This window comes from Rattus norvegicus, chromosome X (genome assembly GCF_021556685.1).
Source record: "Rattus norvegicus strain SHRSP/BbbUtx chromosome X, alternate assembly SHRSP_T2T, whole genome shotgun sequence".
Lineage (NCBI taxonomy): Eukaryota > Metazoa > Chordata > Mammalia > Rodentia > Muridae > Rattus > Rattus norvegicus.
This window is the reverse complement of record NC_141554.1, coordinates 67,913,625-67,936,001: the sequence shown is the minus strand read 5'-3', so window position 1 is coordinate 67,936,001 and position 22,377 is coordinate 67,913,625. Positions and strand designations below refer to the sequence as shown.

Genomic DNA, 22,377 nt, shown 5'->3' with positions numbered 1-22,377 from the left:
CTAATGCCCACCTGCTGCGTTTCCATCTGACTCTTCTGATTCCTTTAACTTGCAGCCAGGTACACGCAATCTCACCTGTTTTGTACACTAGGAGTTGGGATTGACTAAGACACTCAGAAGAGCTGGAACAGCATGTGCAACTTGTGGCTTTTCTGGCAGAGGGAAGGATAAAGAGGGTACTTTGAAAATAGCAGTTACAATACACATGAGAGACACCAGCAGCTCCTTTAATTTCTGTCCCTTTTCTTCCCTTGTCATTTCTAAGACCCTTTTGTTGTCTGTCTCCTTATCCTATGTACTGGCCTCTGCTCCTCTATTAGTTTAGTTTTGTAGATGTTTTCTGTTTTCTCCCTGATATCATTACTTTGAAATTATTTTGGTGTTTTGGGAATAATGCATGTTTTGGTTTTTGTTCTCCCTTTTCACTATTTACAGTGGAACAGAATAGACCTCTTTCTCCCATTATCCACCAATTTTCTACACTCCTATTATTGTCCTAAGCAACCAGCTCTCTGCATTCACTATTCTTACCTGCACCTATTCTGACATGTCCTATTGTCCACTATCATTACTGCACTGTATTTCTGTTGCTTTCACAGGATTCAGAGGGATAAGAACTAAATTGCACATAATGACACTGGACTTTTGTTCGGGGAAGTTTGTACAGGCAAATGGATGGAACTAGAGCCATTCATTTTAAACAACTCACATACAACAGTAGCGATAATAGGTAGGGATAGGGAAATGGATGGATGGCTTAGTGGTTAAGAGCACTCACTGTTCCACAGAGGACCTGGCATTCAGTTCCAAACACCAGCATGGTGGCTCACAATTGCCTATAATTCTAGCTCCAGGGAATTCAGTGTTCTCTTCTGGCCTCTACATTCATATGCACTCACATGTTTTCAATACATGCATTCGGGTGCACATACATATACAAATAAGTAACTTTCTTTAAGGAAAGAGACCAGAATAAAATAGAGGTAAGATAGACAAGGGAGTTAAAACTGGAAAAGTAGATACTAGACTCTTACTAATCAGTCTAATGTTGAACCAGCATTTTTTAATCTATTTTCCTTTTATTTGTCTGTTCTTTTTATTCATCTAATTTTATCTATTTTCTTCACTGTCTGACTGAACTAGCAGTAGAACACATTTCAGAAAGGTTGTACAGGGGAACCATGATAACTACTGGGAAGCAGCGGGGTAATAAGCCAGACTAGAGGGTACCCGTTACTCTTCTCTAATCAGCTGTCTGAATTTAAATAACTTTTCTCTGCTTATAAGTATTTCTTCCTTAAAAAATACGAATCTAAAGAGAATCATGAACTTTAAATGAGGCTGTACAGATATAATTGTTGCTACCTTGTATTTACTAAATATTAGCAGTTGATAGAATTACAATATATGTCATGCTGTTAATCATTCACTTAGCAATTTTTATTTTAAAGCAATATATAGCATATTTAAATAAAAGTTAGAGATTAGAGTCACATGTTCTAGACCCAAAGCCTGGATCCACCATTTAGTCCTACATTCACTACACTGTGTCTATAGAGTTCATCATTCGATGCAGCTACTTGCCTTGTAGTCCTTTCATCAGTAGTAATTCAGTTGACAAATGCAAAGTTGATAGGATAGCAGTTGGCATATAATATAGGCTGTTTATGTCTGCATTGCTACTGTGGTCATTGTTATTTTTATTTTGACTCTTAAGCATGTACTGTAATTGTTGGAATATAATCGTGACCAAAACAAGTTCGCCCTTGTCCATGTGCTTCCCCAGGATTTGGATAGAAAACTTCAGTGTCCTAGGCTAGGAAAGAATAGCCAGGACCCCTTCTAAATAATAGAGATAAACGAATAAGGCAGGCTATAATCCTGAAGTGCTTTATACCCCAGATTGTAGCATCTGTCATTTGTACAAAATGTCCTGTGAAGTCTTACTAAATCCTAGGATTACCTAGTGGGATCAAGTTGAAATATCTATGAGCCGTTTGAATTATGTAATGTCAGGGATTAGGGTAGTTCCTTGCTGGAGTCCCAGGCTATGGCCAAAAGCTTGGTGTTTACAGGCTGTACAATCCTGGAGAAGTACTAAACTCTTTTTGTCCCCTGACTTGAACAAACAAAAAGAGAAATGAAGAAAGGCTGGTATCCTGTTAGAAACAATAAACTCCACTAGACCGGGAAGCTGTGATCCAAATACCTGTTTGGGCCATATTATTGCTACACCCCTGTGAAGACTCTCAGCCATGTCTCAGAAGCTCAATACCAACAGTACCAGAAGCACCGGGACTCAAGAAGATTTTCTTGTCTTTCTGTGTTCAGAAGACCCCATAAGCATTGTGGGTACAATTCCTGAGTGTTGCAAGTTCAAAGAAGACAGAGTGTCAAGCACAAGCTCAATGAGTATACAAAACTAAGAGCTGTAATTGGCACGCTAGCTCAGTACTAGGTGAATGGTGTTTAAGAGCAGTCACAGTGTTAGAATTTAGACAAGGTGGGGGCACAACAGCTAGAATATATAATCAGAGAAGGTTTCTTTGGGGGAAGAATATGTGACTTTGACAGGTTAAACAGATGGAAGTAAGAGAGCTGTTTGGAGAGAAAAGGGATACATAATTGTAAACCCAAGTAGATGTGTGATTCGTTTGAGTGGGTTAGAAAGTACTATTCCGACCCTGAACATGAGTCAGATTTCTAAAGTCAGTGACCATGTAAATAGAAAATATTGGAATTTGTCTTTTCTTTGACTCATAATACTTAACTTTTCATATTTAGCATACTGGGACAGTTTAAGCTACAAGAGGCAGTAGAATTTTGAGGTTTATCAAAGTTCGAGGTTTGCCAAAAGAATGTTAAAGGAGCATGAAAGCTCAAGGCTACATTTACTGGACAAGGCTGGCCTTGCAGCATGGAATCTTTGTATTTAAGTGGGAGTTTTGCAGCTGTTTAATGTGATAAACTTTTCTAATTTGAAAGTTGCAATGACTGAGACTGAAGGAAGCTAAGTAGCTTGTCCAATCCATACAGTTAATGTGTTAACCATCTAGAATTCACACTTAAATATTTGTATTTTGTTCATATTCTTTCACTGTCCTCTGTTGTTCATGGCCTTTGCTACCTGTTCTGATTGGACTTCCTGAGCCTGTAGATCATTCCAGATCATTTCTTATCACTAATCATATTAAACCCTTTTTTAGCTACAAATAGAAAAATGTAATGGCACATCACTCTAATTCCCAATCTTCTACTAAAGAAATAGGATATTTCTTTGCTCCTTTGTTATGTATAAATATTCAAATAAACAATTGAATATTCAGATTGTTGCTGGCAATTGATTCCCATGATTATACACATATTTCCAATTTTATGAAATGCCAAAATTTTAAAGTCTTAAAATGATCTTGAGGCAGTAATTTGATAAAGAGGAGAAGGCATTTTTAGACTAAGGTTAGGAACCAGGAAATTGAGGTTGTTACTATTTTAGGTTGGTGGGTAGTCACTCTTGAAGTATGCTGCTATCCATGTCTGCCTTTCCAGGTCTGTATAGGTCATTATATCAACTGTAATGAAGAATTCAAGCATTATATCCACATGTTTTCCTCTATTGCCCCCCCCTTTTGTCTAGATACGTTATCCTGATACTGCTCAGTTTTTGAGCATGTATCTCACAAAACGTTCCTGAAATTTTGAAATCAGTTCATGGGAGCCCTCTATGCTTTGGGCCAGGACTGAGCTTACGCATTTTGGATATGGTCAAAAGAAAATAGACCTAAAAATACTAGCCTTCTCTGTTCAACTCATCTCTTCCTCTCCTGTGAGATTGGTGTTGCCAGTACCGAACAGAACTGTTTGAGCTTAATGGCAGGTGCCCCCAGTAGATTAGAACCCATTATGTATTCTCAGTTTATTTGTATGCGTAATAATTACAGCAGTAAAAATAACAATGTAGTGATTATTAGTTGTAAAACAGTTAAACAACACCTGCACTTCCACTTCTGGGGATTTGAGATTGACATAAATATGTTGAGAATCATTCAAAATCAGTTTTGTAATACCTAGCATATACTTCCTCTCGTGCAGCATTCCTCATACTAACCAGAATGCAGTTCGTTAGCCCCTCCAACTGTCATACCACTGTGCACATTTTGCCAAATAGATCAATATTGTAGCATGCAGGGTCTGTAGCTGGGTAAGAATTAATTTACTACAGTGCTGTTTAGATTTTTAAACGACACAGCTAGAATCATCAGAGAAAAGGAAATGCAATGGGCAAACCACTGTGGGCAGTGCAATCTCTTGGCAGGTGGGCCTGGGCTGTACAAGAAAAGTAGGTGGGAAAGCCATGAGGAGCAAGCCAGTAATCAACATTCCTTCATATTCTGCCTCAGTATGTGCTTCTAGGTTTCTGCCTTGAGCCTCCTGCCTTGGCTTCCCTTGAAGACAGACTTGAAATCTGTAAACCACATAGGTCACCCCCCCCCAAGCTACCCTTGGCTATAGTGTCCATCACAGCAGTAGAAAACAAAGTAAGACATGATCCTTTCCATTTCTGACTCTATTTTTCTCATCCACTCATGAATTTGCTATATACGGCCTTGTTTTATCTGGTGATTGTGGAAAATACAAATCAGATTAGAATATAGAGAAAGGAAATGAAGTCGGTGATGAACATGAGATTTAAGATGAGAGTATTTGGGGATAATAGCTTTGGATACGGTAGCAAGTTCACCAATACTTATATGGCATTTAAAATGTAAGCAAGTACAGAAATAAGAGCACTGTGCGAGCACTTGCCTAGCAAGCGAAAGGCCCTGGGTTCGGTCCCCAGCTCCGGAAAAAAAAAAAAAGAGCACTATGCATGGACTTAGGATGAGTGTCTCATTGGCTAGAATTAGGATTGACCTAATTCTGTGCTCATGAGTAAAACAACAAAAGATAGAGAACATTGTATTCTTACATGTATGACTTTGCCTTGGTAATAGAAGATTGCAAGATTCATATGTGTTGATATGTGTGCCTTCTTTATTCTTCTTTACTCACACTTCTCTGTCAGCCTAGCTCATATCCAAAAATCCCAAGTACTAAAAGCATAAGATCATTATAGTTAACTCTTCATGTCCGATAGTATATGACCTTCTAATACCTCTCACCACTGAACTTCCACCTAGAATCTTATTCTCCATATCCTGCTTTTTAGCAGGCTCATTTTATGCCTCTAGTAAGCATGCCAAGTTTTTGGAAGATGAAAAATCCCTTGCTGGTAGTGCTATTATTGCATACTCCTTTTCTACTGCTTATAAGCAGTTACATTCCAGTGATTGATACTAGGGTTTGAAAGTCTTCAGATGTAGGAAATCTATTAATTTACTTATTTATTCACTTTATATCCTGATAATATTCCCATCCTCTCATCCCAGTGCAACCCTTAAAAATCCCTTACCTATTACCCCTTTCCCTTCTCTTCAGAGAAGGGGAAGCCCCTCTTAGGTACCACTCCACCCTGGGACATTCAGTCACAGCAGGACTACACACATCCTCTCTCACTGAGGCCCAACCAGTTGGTCCAGTTAGGGGAAGGGGAGCCAATGGCAGGCAACAGAATCAGAGACAAGCCTCTGCTCCACTTGTTAGGGGACCCATATGAAGACCAAGCTGCACATCTGCTATAAATGTGTAGGGGTTCTAGGCCCAGCCCCTGCATGCTCCATAGTTGGTGGCCCAGGTTCTGTAAGCCCCTTGGAGCCAGGTTAATTGGATGTGAGGTTCTTCCTGTGGTGTCTTTGACCCTTCCAGCTCACTCAGTTCTATTCTCCACTCTTCCACAAGGCTTGCAAGCTCTGCCTGATGTTTGCTGTGGTCTCTGCATCTGTTTCCATCAGAAATCTCTTAGAGCACCTACTTAACTAACTAGTCAGTGTCCATCTGGTCATCTCAGCGCATGTATTAAAACAATAAAATCCTCATTTATATCCCAGAACTATAATAGTGTTTATGTCCTTGACCATATGCCACCTCTCCTGGCATCCACTCTGTCTGTACTTCTGACAAATAACCTGTTTCTTCCCACCTAGGACCTAATCCGGAGAGACATCCTATACTACAAGGGGCGCATTGACATGGATAAATATGAGGTCATTGACATTGAAGATGGCAGAGATGATGACTTTAATGTCAGCATGAAAAATGCTTTCAAGCTGCACAACAAGGAAACCGAAGAAGTACATCTGTTCTTTGCCAAGAAACTGGAGGAGAAAATACGTTGGCTTAGAGCTTTCAGAGAAGAGAGGAAAATGGTACAAGAAGATGAAAAAATTGGTAAGTGACCTGAGAGCAGAAAGAAAAACATAACTGTGAAGAACTTTTGATAGAGGGTTTCAATTGATTTTATCTTTCCAGAGTCAAAGGCAAGATTTTTGTTGCAAACTGACCTAATTCACTATGGTGGTTCCTTATTATAGGTCTTTGTAAATACCAATAGGTATGAGTTACAGATTGTTCATGCCTAATACTTATTATCAGATAGGAATATTATAGCAAAAGCCAATTTCAAACTTGATTCTCCTACCGCTATATTCATATGTATTAGCAAACAAACACAAAAAAATTGCATTCTATTCTGTAATTTCCACATATTCACAGATCTCTCTGTTTCTAGGGATATTAGAATATGTCCTATGAATGGTTTGTCAGTGCAGATTTGATTGAGTTATAGTGATGAGATGGACATCTTTGCTTATGATGCTGGAAATAAAAACCAGGGCCTTGCAACTCTGAAGGCAAAAAGTATCAATATAATTCTGAGGAGGGCCCAGGCAATGGATCTACTTTTATTCACAAACTTCAGGTCCCTTTCAGATTGTGGGTTCACTTCCTTCTTATACTGAGCTCATGTGCATAGCTCAAGTTACATTCATTTTACTAACAAAAACAGGTATCTATCAAAGTTGGGCTATATAGGCCTCCTCCATTCAGGTGGCAATATTAGTCCCTGGGGCAAAGGTGTCTGAATATTTAATTCTTGATAAATCACTTCAGATATTAACTTATAATTAAAATTATATGTACTTAGTCATCATTCTCTAGAACTATTTAAAAATAAATCACAAAAAATATACTAATATCAAAAACCATGACCACTCATTTCATTTAGATTCAGAATAAAACACCAGTTTTGGATTGAAATAGTTTATGTGGCCACGGTTTTATGACTAAAGATTTATAGTTTATGAAATACGACCCAGCATCGTCCTCAAGGTCCTATTTCTAAAATAAAAAAAATATCAAACAGGTTTGATTCTACATATCTATGATTGTAGCACTCAGAAGAAGAGGCAGGATGATTACAAGTCCAAGGCCAGCCTGGGCAGCATCATGAGTTCAAGCCAATGTGAACTACAGCAGGAGTCTGTTTTTTTTTTTCAAATGAAGGGGAAGGGATGTAATTCAAAGATAGAATACTAGCCTAGCATGCATAAGATTCTGGTCAATCCACAGCACTAAGGAGGCAGCAGATAAATCAATCTTTCTAATTCCTAGAAAAGTTTCTTGTTTTGCTCCATGTTTTATGCAAATGGAATTCTACCTTTAAATGTTATATGTTCAAAATTGCAAAACCTGACTCTAAAAATAAGCTTACCTGTTGAGTTCTGATACAAAAGGTTCTTATGCCATAACGTGCTAGGGAATGAAATGGCCCAGAGTAAAAGATGGATGGCCAGCAAGATGTAGTAATCCTTGTCTACCCATATCTTAAAGTCCACATTGAAAATGCACTTAGAGTCTTATTTTTTCCCATTGACTTATTTACTTATTCATTTTACCTCCTAATATCACTCCCTCTCCTCCCAATCCCCCTATCACACTCCCCCCAATCCCTCTTCCTCTTCTCCTCTGAGAAAGGGGTGCCTGTGGGTATTTTCCCACCCTGGCACATCACGTCACTGCGGGACTACGTGCATCCTCTCCCACTGAGGCCAGACAAGGCAGCAGTTAGGAGAATGGTATCCACAAGCAGTCAAGAGATTCAGGGACAGCCCCCTCTCCAGTTGTTGTGGAACTGTAAGGAGACCGAGCTGCACATCTTCTACATATGTTCGGGGAGGAGGGGAGTTAGTCCAGGTCACCTTTAGTTTGTGGTTCAGTCTCTGAGAGTCCCAAGGGTCCAGGTTAGTTGACTGTTCATCTTCCTGTGGAGTCCCTATCCTCTTTGGGTGCCTCAATGTTTCCCGCAAGCTCCAATGTTTGGCTGTGGTTCTCATTGTATCTGTTTCCATTGGCTGCTGGGGATAGCCTCACAGAGGACAGTTATGCTAGGCTCCTGTCTGCATGCATAGGAAAGTCATGTTTCTTTTAAAGTGCAAGCGCTAAATTGATGCTGTAAAATGGTATGTCAATATTGGATCTTAGAACTACCTGTGCGTGGGTAGTCTGAGTTCACAGATCCTGCATTACCTAAAAGATCCCTACCATTCCCTCTGCTTCTCACACCGTATCTCCCACACAATGCCCTAATAACCTTTCACTTCAAAGATCTGCTACTAATGAAAAGCTTCCATGAATTATTTCTGATATGCTTATGTCATCTTTGTTTTGTTGTCAAATGTGAATTTATGTTGCTTTCCTCCTGGTCTGACTACATTAAATTAGAAAATTGGAGAAAATACCAAGGAAACAAAACAAAACCATAAAAAAAGAAAATCACAATAGCATACATTGTAGTAAGTGTTTTGATATACTTTCTAATCTTTTTCTCCCGTGCATTTAAATAAAACTGTGAGAGTTCCTATTACCCCTGTAACCTCTTTCCTTCCACATTTTTTTTTACCCCAGCCCTTCTCGCTAATCCACTTAGTATTATACTTGCTTTCTTTTATTTGTCTTTTTCTGTTTGTTTGATTGCTCGTTTGGGGACTACTGTTAATTGTTTTGCTTGTTTGGTTTTTTTGTTTGTTTTTAGATTTTGGTTTTTATCTCCTAGTTTCATAGCACCATTATTTGGGTTTGTCTCAATATTTTTAAATGAAAAAAAAATATTTCTGAGTAAACTTTAAGTCAAACCCTAAATTTTATAAGTTTCTATATAAAATACCCAGGTCTTTGGGGGAGTTGTTTATAATTTGATTTCACTTATGGATTATGTGCTACCATTTACAGTGTTTTATGTGAAGTTTCTTTATGCTAGAGTTAGAACACAGGGTATCTCATACTTGGTTGGCCAGTGATTTGAATGCTCAGCCATTTACAACTTAGAGTATGAAAGATTTTGTGTTTTGTTTGCTTTTTTTTTTTTTGGTTCTTTTTTTCGGAGCTGGGGACCGAACCCAGGGCCTTGCGCTTCCTAGGCAAGCGCTCTACCACTGAGCTAAATCCCCAGCCCCCTGTCTGTTTTTTTTTTTTTTGATCCTGTAAGTTAAGTAATTTTAGTCATTAGTCACCGTCTTCGTGTTTGTCTATGTATCCTAATCCTGCCTTGGTCTTTAGTGTTTCAACAAGTGTGTGTTCTTTCATTTAGTAAAGGTTTTTATTGTTTAATTATTTTCTTCCTTCTGAAACCTCCATTTTCCAAATATCTACTTTCCATTCTAATTCTCATATTTTAAGTCATTATTTGCTTTTTTACATTTTTGATTGATATAAAGTGGTTCTTCCACTATACATAGTACTTTAAATACTCTCCTAGTTTATGTTTAGGTTGCTCTTAACTTCTATTCATAATTTTTGCTGATGTATTTGTAATAAGCAATATGTAATGTTTATAACCAACTCTTAGTTTTAACTAAATACTTCGAAATTTAATTCTTAAAATATTTGTATATATTTACAAATAAAAGACTTCATGTAATCACTGAGTGATTAGCAACTCAAGGTAGTTAGTATATTTCTCACCTTAAAATTTTATGTTTTTAGGGGCTGGGGATTTAGCTCAGTGGTAGAGCGCTTACCTAGGAAGCGCAAGGCCCTGGGTTCGGTCCCCAGCTCCGAAAAAAAAGAACAAAAAAAATTTATGTTTTTAGAATGATTATGTTGAAAATTATATCTGTTAATTGTTTAATATATAACAATTAACTATATTCATCCTACTATGCCATAGGACAAAGAATTTATTCCTCCTATTTTACTATATCATAGAACCTACTTAATGACCTCTATGCATTATCTCTACTTCCTATTCTCTCCAATTTCATTCTGCTCTCCACACATATGTTGTTAATTTTTTCCATCTTTATTAAATTGGGTATTTCTTCTTTACATTTCAAATGTTATTCCCTTTCCCGGTTTCCAGGCCACATCCCCCTTACCCCTCCCTCTCCCCTTCCTTATGGGTGTTCCCCTCCCCACCCTCCCCCCATTGCCGCCCTCCCCCCAACAATCTAGTTCACTGGGGGTTCAGTCTTAGCAGGACCAAGGGCTTCCCCTTCCACTGGTGCTCTTACTAGGCTATTCATTGCTACCTATGAGGTCAGAGTCCAGGGTCAGTCCATGTGTAGTCTTTGGGTAGTGGCTTAGTCCCTGGAAGCTCTGATTGCTTGGCATTGTTGTACATATGGGGTCTCGAGCCCCTTCAAGCTCTTCCAGTTCTTTCTCTGATTCCTTCAACGGGGATCCCGTTCTCAGTTCAGTGGTTTGCTGCTGGCATTCGCCTATGTATTTGCTGTATTCTGGCTGTGTCTCTCAGGACAGATCTACATCCAGTTCCTGTCGGCCTGCACTTCTTTGCTTCATCCATCTTATCTAGTTTGGTGGCTGTATATGCATGGGCCACATGTGGGGCAGGCTCTGAATGGGCATTCCTTCAGTCTCTGTTCTAAACTTTGCTTCTGTATCTCCTCCTAAGGGCATTCTTGTTCCCCTTTTAAAGAAGGAGTGAAGCATTCACATTTTGATCATCCGTCTTGAGTTTCATGTGTTCTGTGCATCTAGGGTAATTCAAGCATTTGGGCTAATATCCACTTATCAATGAATGCATACCAAGTGTGTTTTTCTGTGATTGGGTTACCTCACTCAGGATGATATTTTCCAGTTCAATCCATTTGCCTATGAATTTCATAAAGTCATTGTTTTTGATAGCTGAGTAATATTCCATTGTGTAGATGTACCACATTTGCTGTATCCATTCCTCTGTTGAAGGGCATCTGGGTTCTTTCCAGCTTCTGGCTATTATAAATAAGGCTGCTATGAACATAGTGGAGCATGTGACTTTGTTATATGTTGGGGCATCTTTTGGGTATATGCCCAAGAGAGGTATAGCTGGGTCCTCAGGTAGTGCAATGTCCAATTTTCTGAGGAGCCTCCAGACTGATTTCCAGAATGGTTGTACCAGTCTGCAATCCCACCAACAATGGAGGAGTGTTCCTCTTTCTCCACATCCTCGCCAGCTTTTGCTGTCACCTGAGTTTTTGATCTTAGCCATTCTCACTGGTGTGAGGTGAAATCTCAGGGTTGTTTTGATTTGCATTTCCCTTATGACTAAAGATGTTGAACATTTCTTTAGGTGCTTCTCAGCCATTCAATATTCCTCAACTGTGAATTCTTTGTTTTAGCTCTGAAATCCATTTTTTAAATAGGGTTATTTGTTTCCCTGCAGTCTAACTTCGTGAGTTCTTTGTATATTTTGGATATAAACCCTTTATCAGTTGTAGAATTGGTAAAGATCCTTTCCCAATCTGTTGGTTGCCGTTTTGTCTTAATGACAGTGTCCTTTGCCTTACAGAAGCTTTGCCGTTTTACGAGGTACCATTTGTCGATTCTTGATCTTAGAGCATAAGCCATTGTTGTTTTGTTCCATGTGTTCGAGATTCTTCCCCACTTTTTCTTCTATTAGTTTGAGTGTATCTGGTTTGATGTGGAGGTCCTTGATCCAATTGGACTTAAGCTTTGTACAGGGTTGATAAGAATGGATCGATCTGCAATCTTCTACATGCTGACCTCCAGTCGAGCCAGCACCATTTGCTGAAAATGCTATCTTTTTCCACTTGATGGTTTATATGTTACTTGACCTTTTTCCATTACTGCTTTTAATATTCTTTCTTTGTTTTGTGCATTTGGTGTTTTGACTATCATGTAACAGGAGGAGTTTCTTTTCTTGTCCAATCTATTTGGAGTTCTGTAGGCTTCTGTATGTTTATGGGCATCTCTTTCTTTAGGTTAGGGAAGTTTTCTTCTATGATTTTGTTGAAGATATTTACTGGTCCTTTGAGCTGGGAGTCTTCACTCTCTTCTATACCTATTATCCTTAGGTTTGATCTTCTCATTGAGTCCTGGATTTCCTGTATGTTTTGGGCTAGGAGCTTTTTCCATTTTACATTATCTTGGACAGTTGTGTCGATGATTTCTATGGAATCTTCTGCTCCTGAGATTCTCTCTTCTATCTCTTGTATTCTGTTGGTGATGCTTGTATCTGCGGCTCCTTGTCTCTTCCTTTGGTTTTCTATCTCCAGGGTTGTCTCCCTTTGTGCTTTCTTTATTGTTTCTATTTCCATTTTTAATTCCTTCCCCTGTCTGATTGTGTTTTCCTTTAATTCTTTCAGGGATTTTTGTGTTTCCTCTCTAAGGGCTTCTACTTGTTTACTTGTGTTTTCCTGCATTTCTCTAAGGGAGTTCTTTACGTCTTTCTTAAAGTCCTCCATCATCATAATCAAATGTGATTTTAAATCTAGATCTTGCTTTTCTGGTATGTTTCGATATTCAGTGTTTGCTTTGGTGGGAGAATTGGGTTCCGATGATGCCATGTAGTCTTCGTTTCTGTTGCTTGGGTTCCTGCGATTGCCTCTTGCCATCAGGTTTTCTCTGGTGTTACTTGTTTTGCTATTTCTGACAGTGACTTGACCTTCCTATAGGCCTGTGTGTCAGGAGTGCTGTAGACCTGTTTTCCTGTTTTCTTTCAGCCAGTTATGGGAACAGAGTGTTCTGCTCTCAGACGTGTAGTCGTTCCTGTCCACTGGCTTTCAGCTGTTCCTGTTGGTGGGAACCAGAAGGTCCTGTCCCTAGTTCTCATGGGTCCCCGTGCACAGGGCGGCCAGATGTCGCTAGGTGTTTTCCTCTAGAGTCAGAAATGTGGGCAGAGAGTAGTCTCCTCTGGTTTCCCATGCGTATCTGCCCCTCTGAAGGTCTAGTGCTCCCTCCCACGGGAATTGGGTACAGGGAGCTCTTTGACCTGCTCCTTTCAGATCCAGGCACAGTCTGAACCACAGGCCTCCTGCAGCTTGACTGCTGCAATCTTCCCGTGCCTGGAGGCCCTATACAGTTTCCTGGTGGGCAAACGTGGGCAGAAATGGCTGTCTCTTCTGCCCTGCAGTCTCAGGATTGCCCACACTTCTGGGCGATCTGCTCTCTCTCCCACAGGATTTGGGAGCAGGGAGCTGTGGACCTGGATCAGTAAGGTCCAGGCGCCAGCTAGAAACCAGAAATGTCTGGTCCTAGAGGAATTTTGCCTTTGTGTGTCCTGAGTCCACCAGTGCTCCAGTCACTTGGAGCAATAAAGTTGGTCTTACCTCTGGTCTCAGGTCTGAAGTCGCTCCTCGTTGCTGGCTTTCAGCTATCCTTGTTAATTTTTAAGATATAAGATCATACAGTGTTTTTCTTTCTACATGTGACTTATCTTACTTAACATAATATCCTCCAATTCCTACTAATTTATAAAAAATGACAGAAATTCATAGTTTTATACAGCTAAATATTATCTTCTCATTTTCTGTATCATTCATTGACAGACATTTAGGTCAACCACATATTCTTGATATTGTGAAGTGTTTTCAATATTCCTGGGAATGCAAGCATCTTTTTGACATACAAACTCAAAAAATACTGTCAGGAAAAGAAAGAAAACCAATCATGAAATAGCTAAAATTTAGGCGAAAACTTTTACTAACATATAGTGTGACTTTTGTTGCATGAATTCTGTCCCTGTTGGAAAGTTGGTAATATATATCCCATTCCTCCTACATTCCTAATGACAAACTAAAGTTTAATTCTACAGAAATTTCACCCAGAAAATACCAATACCCTAATACCAATGAATGTATTAGGCTTACTTTTAGAGCAAGGATGAGGCATTATGGCCAGGTGCAGAGGTGACCCTAAAGCAGCCAACTGGTAGGTCTGTGCCCACCATGGCTGCATAAATAGATCCTTTTTCTCTAGTCTTTACCAGCCTGCCGCACCTCCTGGAAACCATGAGACCACATATAATTAGGGCAAAATTACATCCACCTGGTTAAGAGGGCCATCTGGATACACTTGTGATAATATTTTGCAAGCAGACACAGCTGGGCTTAAAAAGATGACAGATGTTTAGCTTGAAGGATAGTACTGTATAACAGTATTTCCAGAATTTATGAGAAACTGAAACAACTCAATACAGGACAGCAAGTAACCCAATTAGAGTATGAGTTAAAGTTATGAGTGGATGTTTTTCAAAAGAAGACTTTCAAATGACCCCCTAGGAAACATGATCAATCTCAATAATCAATGGAAATGAATAAATCAAAACCACGATGATTCATTAATCCCTTTGGCATAACTATTAGCAAAATGAAAACAGCAAATGATCAAGGCTTGCCATTAAAACAACACCATGAAGATTCTTAAGAAAATTAAAAATAAATCTTATTATCCAGTAGTACAACTCCTGAGCATACACCCCAAAGAAAATGTGGCTAGTTCTCCAAATTTGAAACAAGTTTCTTCAGTGGATTTTCTAGAAAGGAATTACTAGGTCAATGATAGTGACCATTTATATTTAAATTTTTTAACTTATTTCTTGAGATTATACTATAATTATACATCATTGCCCCGTCCTCCACCAAACCGTGCCCTATATTCCTCGCTTATCTCTTTCAAAGTCAAGGCCTCCATTTTTCATTATTTCTTGCCATATCCATATATGTCCGTGTACATACATATTAATATTTTATTTTATGTTATCATATAAAGTACTTGGTTTCACTATGGCGTTTTCAGACATAATTTGGTTTTGTCGATACTCTTCTCCCAGTCTTCTCACTGATCCTCTTGCCTCCCTTGTACTCTTCTACCTACAGTCGCCTCTTGTCTGCTTTCAAAGAACATATAGTCTATGACTTTTCCCTTCCTCAAAACTTCATTTTCCCTTGTCAGAGTTCCTTCTCCAATTCCATGACTTATGCCCACACACTCATATTATAATTGAGGCTCCACATGAAAGAAAGGTCTGCTACACTTGTCTTTCTGAATCTGGGCTACCTGACTTAATATAATTTTCCACTATCAAATGTTTTCTGTGAGTTTTGTACTTATGTTTTACTTAACTTAGTAAAAGTCCATTGTGCATATGCACCATTTTTTGTTATGGACCTGTCATTTTGTTGACAGCTAAACTGTTTCTATTTCCTGAGAAGAGAAGCTATCAACATGGATGAGCATGTGCTTCTGTAGTAGGATATAGAATTCTTTGGGGATGCCCTCAGAAATTTCAGTCATTATGGTAGTTCTATTTTTAATATTTTCAGAAACCTCCATATTGATTTTCTCAACAACTCTACCAAGTTTTGCTCCACTGCGAATAAGAGTTGATCTTTCCCTACATCTTTGCCAGCATTTTGTTTCAAGGGTTTTTTTTGTTGTTATTGTTGTTGTTTGGTTTTGTTTGTTTCTTTGTTTGCTTTTGATATATTTGTCAGATAGCTTTTGAAGGAAAGGTATACTCAATTTTGCAGTGTATAGGGGTATATGGTTTTCATAACAAAGTTGACTTTTTTTCTCTCGTAGGCTTTGAGATTTCTGAAAATCAGAAGAGACAGGCTGCAATGACTGTGAGAAAAGCGTCTAAACAGAAAGGTACTTCTGCCTTTACTCCTTCAGACCCACTCACTGTCTGTGTGGGACTAGGAAACCATGGGGTATGTGTTCTCACATTCCTTGGCTCCTTTCCATACTGAGGTTCACTTGGAATAGTTTCCAACTACCCAGGTATTCTTGATAACAAGTTACAAATGCTCTTAGTGTTTACTTCTTGAGCGTAAGGGATGTGGGGTACTCATATCTATGTTATTGGCTACATAAACAAAACAAAATAAACAAATTATTTTTATGTTTACTTCAAAATAAGAAAAAAATTGAATAATATAGAGAGAGGCAGGCAATAATGCATGTATATAATTTATTTAATAAACATAAATATATAGGGATATTATCAGCTTTCTTTCAGTGGTCTAAAAATGCTTACCTAATCAGTAGCCCCAAACCAAAGTGAAGAGCCTCAATTTGAAGCAAGATAGTCTTTCTCTGAGGCAGACATGGAAATACCTTTGAAAAATTCAAATTCAAATAGAATCAGCTTAAATTTGAAATAGTTTTTCTTTTCTTTTTCATGAACCAGAACAAAACTAAAGTGCTCAGTTGAGCAAAAAGGAGCTACCTTCCGCTTTCTAGAGTGTCTACCTAGTACCAAGTTTCTTAATTTCTTTCATTTCATCTTTATAGTAACCCAAAGAAAATGGCACTATTAGCCCCTGTTCCAGGTTAAGAAACTGAAAACACTCAAGGTAAAGTGATTTTTAACCTAAGTCATCTTGGTTCTGAGACCACTGCTCTCCCCTCCTCATCTCAGGGTCCTGATGGTGGTGATATCTCTTGTTTGAACAGAAGAGCTCATTTGATTCTCTCATCTCAATTACTGACAGCTGTTTTTTGTTTTTTTTACTGACAGTATTTTCACTGTTCCAAGGAATGAATAATATTAAGACATCACTTTCCCCAGCCCTTTCCTTCTGCCCTTTCATTGGCTCTAGGCTTCTGAATGAACTCTAGAAATAGTGAAGGGAAAACTGATAGGATAGCTCTCATGCAAATGTCATTAGTTAAGTAGTTGTTCTAGTGTCCCCTTCACATGTTATTTGTAACACCATGGGACATTATCAACCATCTGTTTTTCTGAGGGAAGAGTTATCTGGCTGATAAAAAGGCCTTTTTACTTTACTTTGTTTACTTCAGAATTTATATATAACTCCTTGAGTTAAATGCTAATTCCCAATGTGTCAACCCCTTAAATTTATAAATATAAACAATGCCAGAATCATAAACACAGCCTCCATCTCCATAGACTTTAAGGCTAGTTGAAAATCAGATTATTACTCTAGAATAAATAAACCAATCTTGAAAAATAAGAATGAAAAGAAAGTTCCTAATTCATCTAATTTCAACGTTCATTATATAGGTAGCATTAACTGAGGCAATACAGATAGTTTAATAGAAAGAATTCAGAAATAGGCCTACATGCATAGGTGTGACTTATTTTTGATAAAGACAGAACTACAATTCAGCCAAAGAAAGTGCAATATTTTCAACAAATAGTCTGAATTAGATTTCTATAGACAAATTAAGACCTCAATATAAGCCCATGCCTGATATAATAATTAAGTAGAAATTCATTGTGAAATTAAATACAAAACAATAGTGCCCTAAGAAAAAGTGTTTTTCAAATCTTTAGGGTTCGTATATTTGATATCAAAAGCTTGAAAGAAAAAATGAAAAATAGAGCTTTATAAAGCAGGACTTTCTCCATGGTGTCCTTGTATTATTTGTTAGCATTTAATACCCTCATATTTCTAGCACTTGCTGCCTTTCAAAAATGGCTACAGAACCGGATGATTCTTCCTATGGAAGTGCCAATGGCTGATGATGGCTTAAACATTAGAACTACTGTCAGGGTAGTTGGATTGCTTGAGTCCTCCATTAATATCAAAAGGTCTATAACCTCAACATCATTGAAAGGGCACAGATTCCATTTTCTTTTTTTCTATGAATCATGTCTTATGGTGATGAATTTCCTTTCTGTTTCAACTACTAATGTCAATTTTCTATTGAATACAGGTTTGTCACTGTCAACCCAAAGCAAAATACTAAATTACTTGGGCCTTAACCGTTATGGAAAGTCCTGAAGTCAGTAGTTCTTAACCAGATTATTTTGACGCTTTCAGGTAGGGTTGGAGAGGAAGAGAACCAAAGTCTAGAACTGAAAAGAGCTTGTGAGGTTCTTCAGAGATTATGGTCTCCTGGAAAGAAATCCTAACCAGGAACTCAGCACATGTGAGCCCTAGTTTCCACTTTATTGTGAGCTGAGTATAAGACCTTAGGTATAATATTTTTCCTAGTCCTTGGTTTTCTTGTCTGACAAACAAGTGATGGTAACACTCCAGTTTGTTTTATTTTATTTTATTTTATTTTATTGGTGATACCTGATAACATGGTGAATAGAATAGAATATAAATAAGATGGCGAGTAGAATTAGAGATGCCAGTGCAAATATGACAGGGAAAGAAATCATTTGCAGCACAGATCGATTCATCATTTACCTGAAATGCTTGTGACACAGTGTACCTCAGATTACAAATTAGATATATTTTTTTTAATTTTGGAATATTTGTATAGACTTTCTTGATTGAATAGCTTTAATATGGAAATCTTAAAAGGTCCAAAATATGAAACTTTCTGACTATTAGATTTCAGAGTATTTCAGATCTTAGAAGTAGGGTTATTCAATTCGCTACCAGGTAAAACTCACAACACTAGTGTACTGTGAGTTAACATGTTTGAGAATTCATTTGGTACTTAATTTATACTCTTTCCTTTGATCTCCTATTTGCTCTAGGTGTCAACTCTGCTCGCTCAGTTCCACCTTCCTATCCACCACCACAGGACCCGTTAAACCAGGGCCAGTACCTGGTCCCCGATGGCATCGCTCAGTCTCAAGTGTTTGAGTTCACTGAACCGAAACGCAGCCAGTCACCATTCTGGCAAAACTTCAGTAGGTTAACCCCCTTCAAAAAATAATACCTATAGGAAGGCAGATAATTTTAAAATAAATAAAATTATATTTATAGATGGACCTTTTTTTCGGAGAAGCACTGTTGAAAATTTATATATATATATATATATAAAATGTGTGTGTGAGAGAGAGAGAATGAGTGTGTGTGCGTGCGTGTGTGTGCACACATACATGCACGCACACACATAGACCTTTACGTATACACGTGTGTGTGTGGGCATGTGTGCACATATGCATGCACATGCATGCACACATACATACATATACACACACAGAGAAGGACCAAAACCATTTTCTGTTGTTTTGGGGAATCGAAATCTATAGTTGGTAAGAAGTACCACTGATTTCCAAACATGTAATCACTTCTTAAAATATTTAGTTCTTAACCTTGTTCCCCTCCCCCTTTCTCTTTGTTCTTTTTCCTGTTAAGATAACTTATTCGCTCTTCTAGTTCACTGACCTGTCATTATTACCACAGAGTATTTGCATTGTTTTATTCCCCTTTCCTTATGATACTGATGCTGATAACTTTTGAATTTAATTTATGTAGTGGGTTTGGGATTTCATTTCTCTCCCTGTCACTTTTCACTGAGAAGGGGAGGATTCCCATCTCCTGTTCCTCATGCACCATCTGCAAATGTTCCTGTAGCCCTGCAGTTCTACCAACAGCCTTTTCCCAGCATCCTGTGTCCACAGTTGTGCCAGTCTAGACATGCTCTGTTGTGCCCTGTGACTTATCTGCTTGGTATTTCTATTGCTTTCACTGTTTTAGGTATTGTGGAAGGATATAAAACCAAACAGAAACAAAGGAGTGAAAGAACGTAATGAGGGTAGAGAAGACTTCTGTTAGGTGGATAGTTTGTATTTAGGTGATTTCTTCTAGCACTGAGAATTCCCAGTAACAGCAATGCTAAGTCATTGAAGGTTTTTACCTAAGAGTTAGTTTGGCTCCATTAGTCTCTTTTTCAAGCCTCTTTTATTATGAATCTCCTTTTCAGCCTATCTCTTCCCTAGGCAAAAGGTTTAACTAAACTAGAAGCAAAGAAATTGAGACTCTGCCTCCTGGGGAAGAGATTAATCTCCACCCCACAACCCATAGGTAGTAAGTAGGTATCAGATAGGGCTCTCTATATAGTGTTCTGGTCATCCCTGCTTCCAATTTCAGATTCATAAGGCATTACTGTTAGAAGTTTATGGAGGAGTTCAAGAGAAAAACATGCTTGGCCAAGATCATTAGCCACCTTCAGATTAATTGAAAAGAGTTCAAGGTTGACAACAGCATCATATAGGGAAATATCAGAGAAAGGCTTCATCTAAGATAATATACCAGTAATTTGTATCACTGAAATTATAAGAAACATCCCCAATTGTTAGCAGATTGCATGGATAATCTTCTCTGTCTCCTTCTCTGCCCTTACCATCTTCCGGGTAGAGGACTGTGAATATTGACATAGTTAAAGCCATTATGGCACTCAAAGTAGGTTTTGTTCCTGACAGACTCCCGTCCCAGGACAACTGAGGCACGTGATATAGAAGGAGCCTAGGGCTACTCTTACATCTGGGGAAAAAGATCTGAGGCAGAACACTGAGGTTAATTCTTGGGAGGCTTTCCATTTGAACAGAATGTTTCCCACAAAAGCAGAATTTCCATGAGTACAAGAGTGTGTATTCTTTGCCATTTAGCCTTTTGTATGGCTAGAGATTGGGGCAAGAAAAAAAAGAAAATAAAAATAAAAAGAAGTGTGAAAACCCACCCTAACCAGGAATCTGGAGATTGAGTCTGTCCTGGACCTCACAAGAAAAGACTTCATTCTAAAAAAGATTTAAGCTTACCAAACAGCAACCATTGCTGTATAAGGTCAATAAAGCTAAATTTTGCTTCCTGATCTAAACTAAGCCCTACTCCCTGAAAATCTTTCCCCTATGGAAAACAAGCTCCATGTTGTTGTCAGGCTTTGTAGTTATCAAAGCTGGCTGGCAGAACACCAGGGCTCGGGACTGGCTGTCACTGCTCAGCACATGATAGAGCTCTACATAAGCCCTTATGGCAAGAAATCTGGTATCTAATACATAGACTACAAAATTTCACTTCCGAATATGCAGGCCTCCCTTATTGTACCTTCTTTTCCTACTTTACCCATCTTCACTAGGCTTGGCCTTGGGAACCTTCTCCAGGATTAGGAGCACACCAGAAGGGCTTGCTTTCAAAGTTTTTAGATCTATAATATCTTTAGGCCAGACCCTCTCATTCTCTTGCCCTTTCTGAATCCAACACTCAAGACTCCCAGATCAGGGGTATTACCTCTGATCATCCTGTTTCTCCATCCAGTCCACTGGCCTTACAAGATGTAGCAATTTGTGAAGGCACTACTGATTTAGCTCTCATTTGACTGGAACACCCCGCTCCACCCCCACACCTATGGCTCAAAGTAGATCAGTGGCCAGTAGCCCAAAGGGAAACTAATCAATTCCCTGGACTCAGTAGCTAAACCTGTTGGGTTCCCACAGCCATGTTACCCCCCCCAAACTCTGTAATTCTCCTGTTTCTGCATGGCCCTGTACTCCCCTTTCCTCAACTCAATGAGGCCTGAATTTTCTTTCCAAAAGGGTTTTTGCAAGTTTGTTCTATGAGTTCTACTGTAGGGAGGTCCTAAATACAGAAATGCGATTTTTCTCTCCTTCTCTCATCCTCTTTCTATGTGTATATCTTTAATTGATCTATTAAGGACAGCAACAAGAGAGTTCTAACAATTCTAGTATGAAGCCAAATAGTGATATTTTAGTGCTTTGGGGGTGGGGCGGGCTGGGTGAATAGATGGGCAACAGTGATTCTGATGACCCCTGCTGCTCTGCATTTGCTGGTTTCTTCTTTTGTTTCTATTATCTGACTGTTTGACCCTGTCAAACAAGTGTCAAAATTGTGTATTTGGAAATGTTTAACAACAACAAAAAAGATGTTGTAATGACATAAAGCCTTATGAAAATATTTATGGAGTTCAATAAAAGAAGTAAAAAGAATTTCAGGCACAGTTGTGCCATTTGTGTGTGTGTGTGTGTGTGTGTGTGTGTGTGTGTGTGTGTGTGTGGCCAATTGCAAAATAAAGGCAATTTGTGTGCTGTGAGACTACTTGCTCCAACTATCTTGAGTTTCTTACCCTGCTGTTTCATTTCCAAAGTATTCCAAGAGATATTGGGAAACATTTTCTATGAGTTCTAGAAGAGTAAAAGACAAGAACATGGTTTGAACCTGTAGCCATTAGTACTTAAAATATTTTTATAGATAGGACTGTCTTTCATTTTACCTGGTACTTTGCTAAAACCTAATGGTCCATTCCTACCAAATCCTGTTCATGTTTCTTGTGTCTACAGGTCCAAAATACAACCTTGGTATTTATGACAGTTTTAACATTGCATTCTTAATGTAGACATAGGCCATAACACTCAGAAGTCTCCCACTCCAGGTGAGACTCCTGTGGACTTGGCTCCTTAAAAGTAGACTTTAATTGTCCATGTGTGGATACAGTGGCTTTATTATTTTCTTTATTATGTATAGTCTGTGCACACAT

General features: G+C 38.6%; 1 protein-coding gene across 13 annotated transcripts in view; it reads left to right on the top strand.

Annotated features, from left to right (window-relative positions):
* The window catches only part of Arhgef9 (Cdc42 guanine nucleotide exchange factor 9), a 157,809-nt gene extending 135,980 nt beyond the window's left edge, over positions 1-21,829 (top strand). For 7 of the 13 annotated variants that reach the window (XM_087600662.1, XM_087600667.1, XM_087600665.1 and 4 more), the window contains 4 exons: positions 6,081-6,324; positions 15,754-15,822; positions 16,468-16,529; positions 18,635-21,829. In XM_087600662.1, the coding sequence (XP_087456788.1) occupies positions 6,081-6,324; positions 15,754-15,822; positions 16,468-16,493 (339 nt within the window). In that variant the 3' untranslated portion in view covers positions 16,494-16,529; positions 18,635-21,829. 13 annotated transcript variants of the gene reach the window in all.
* Positions 21,830-22,377: the final 548 nt, after the last annotated feature.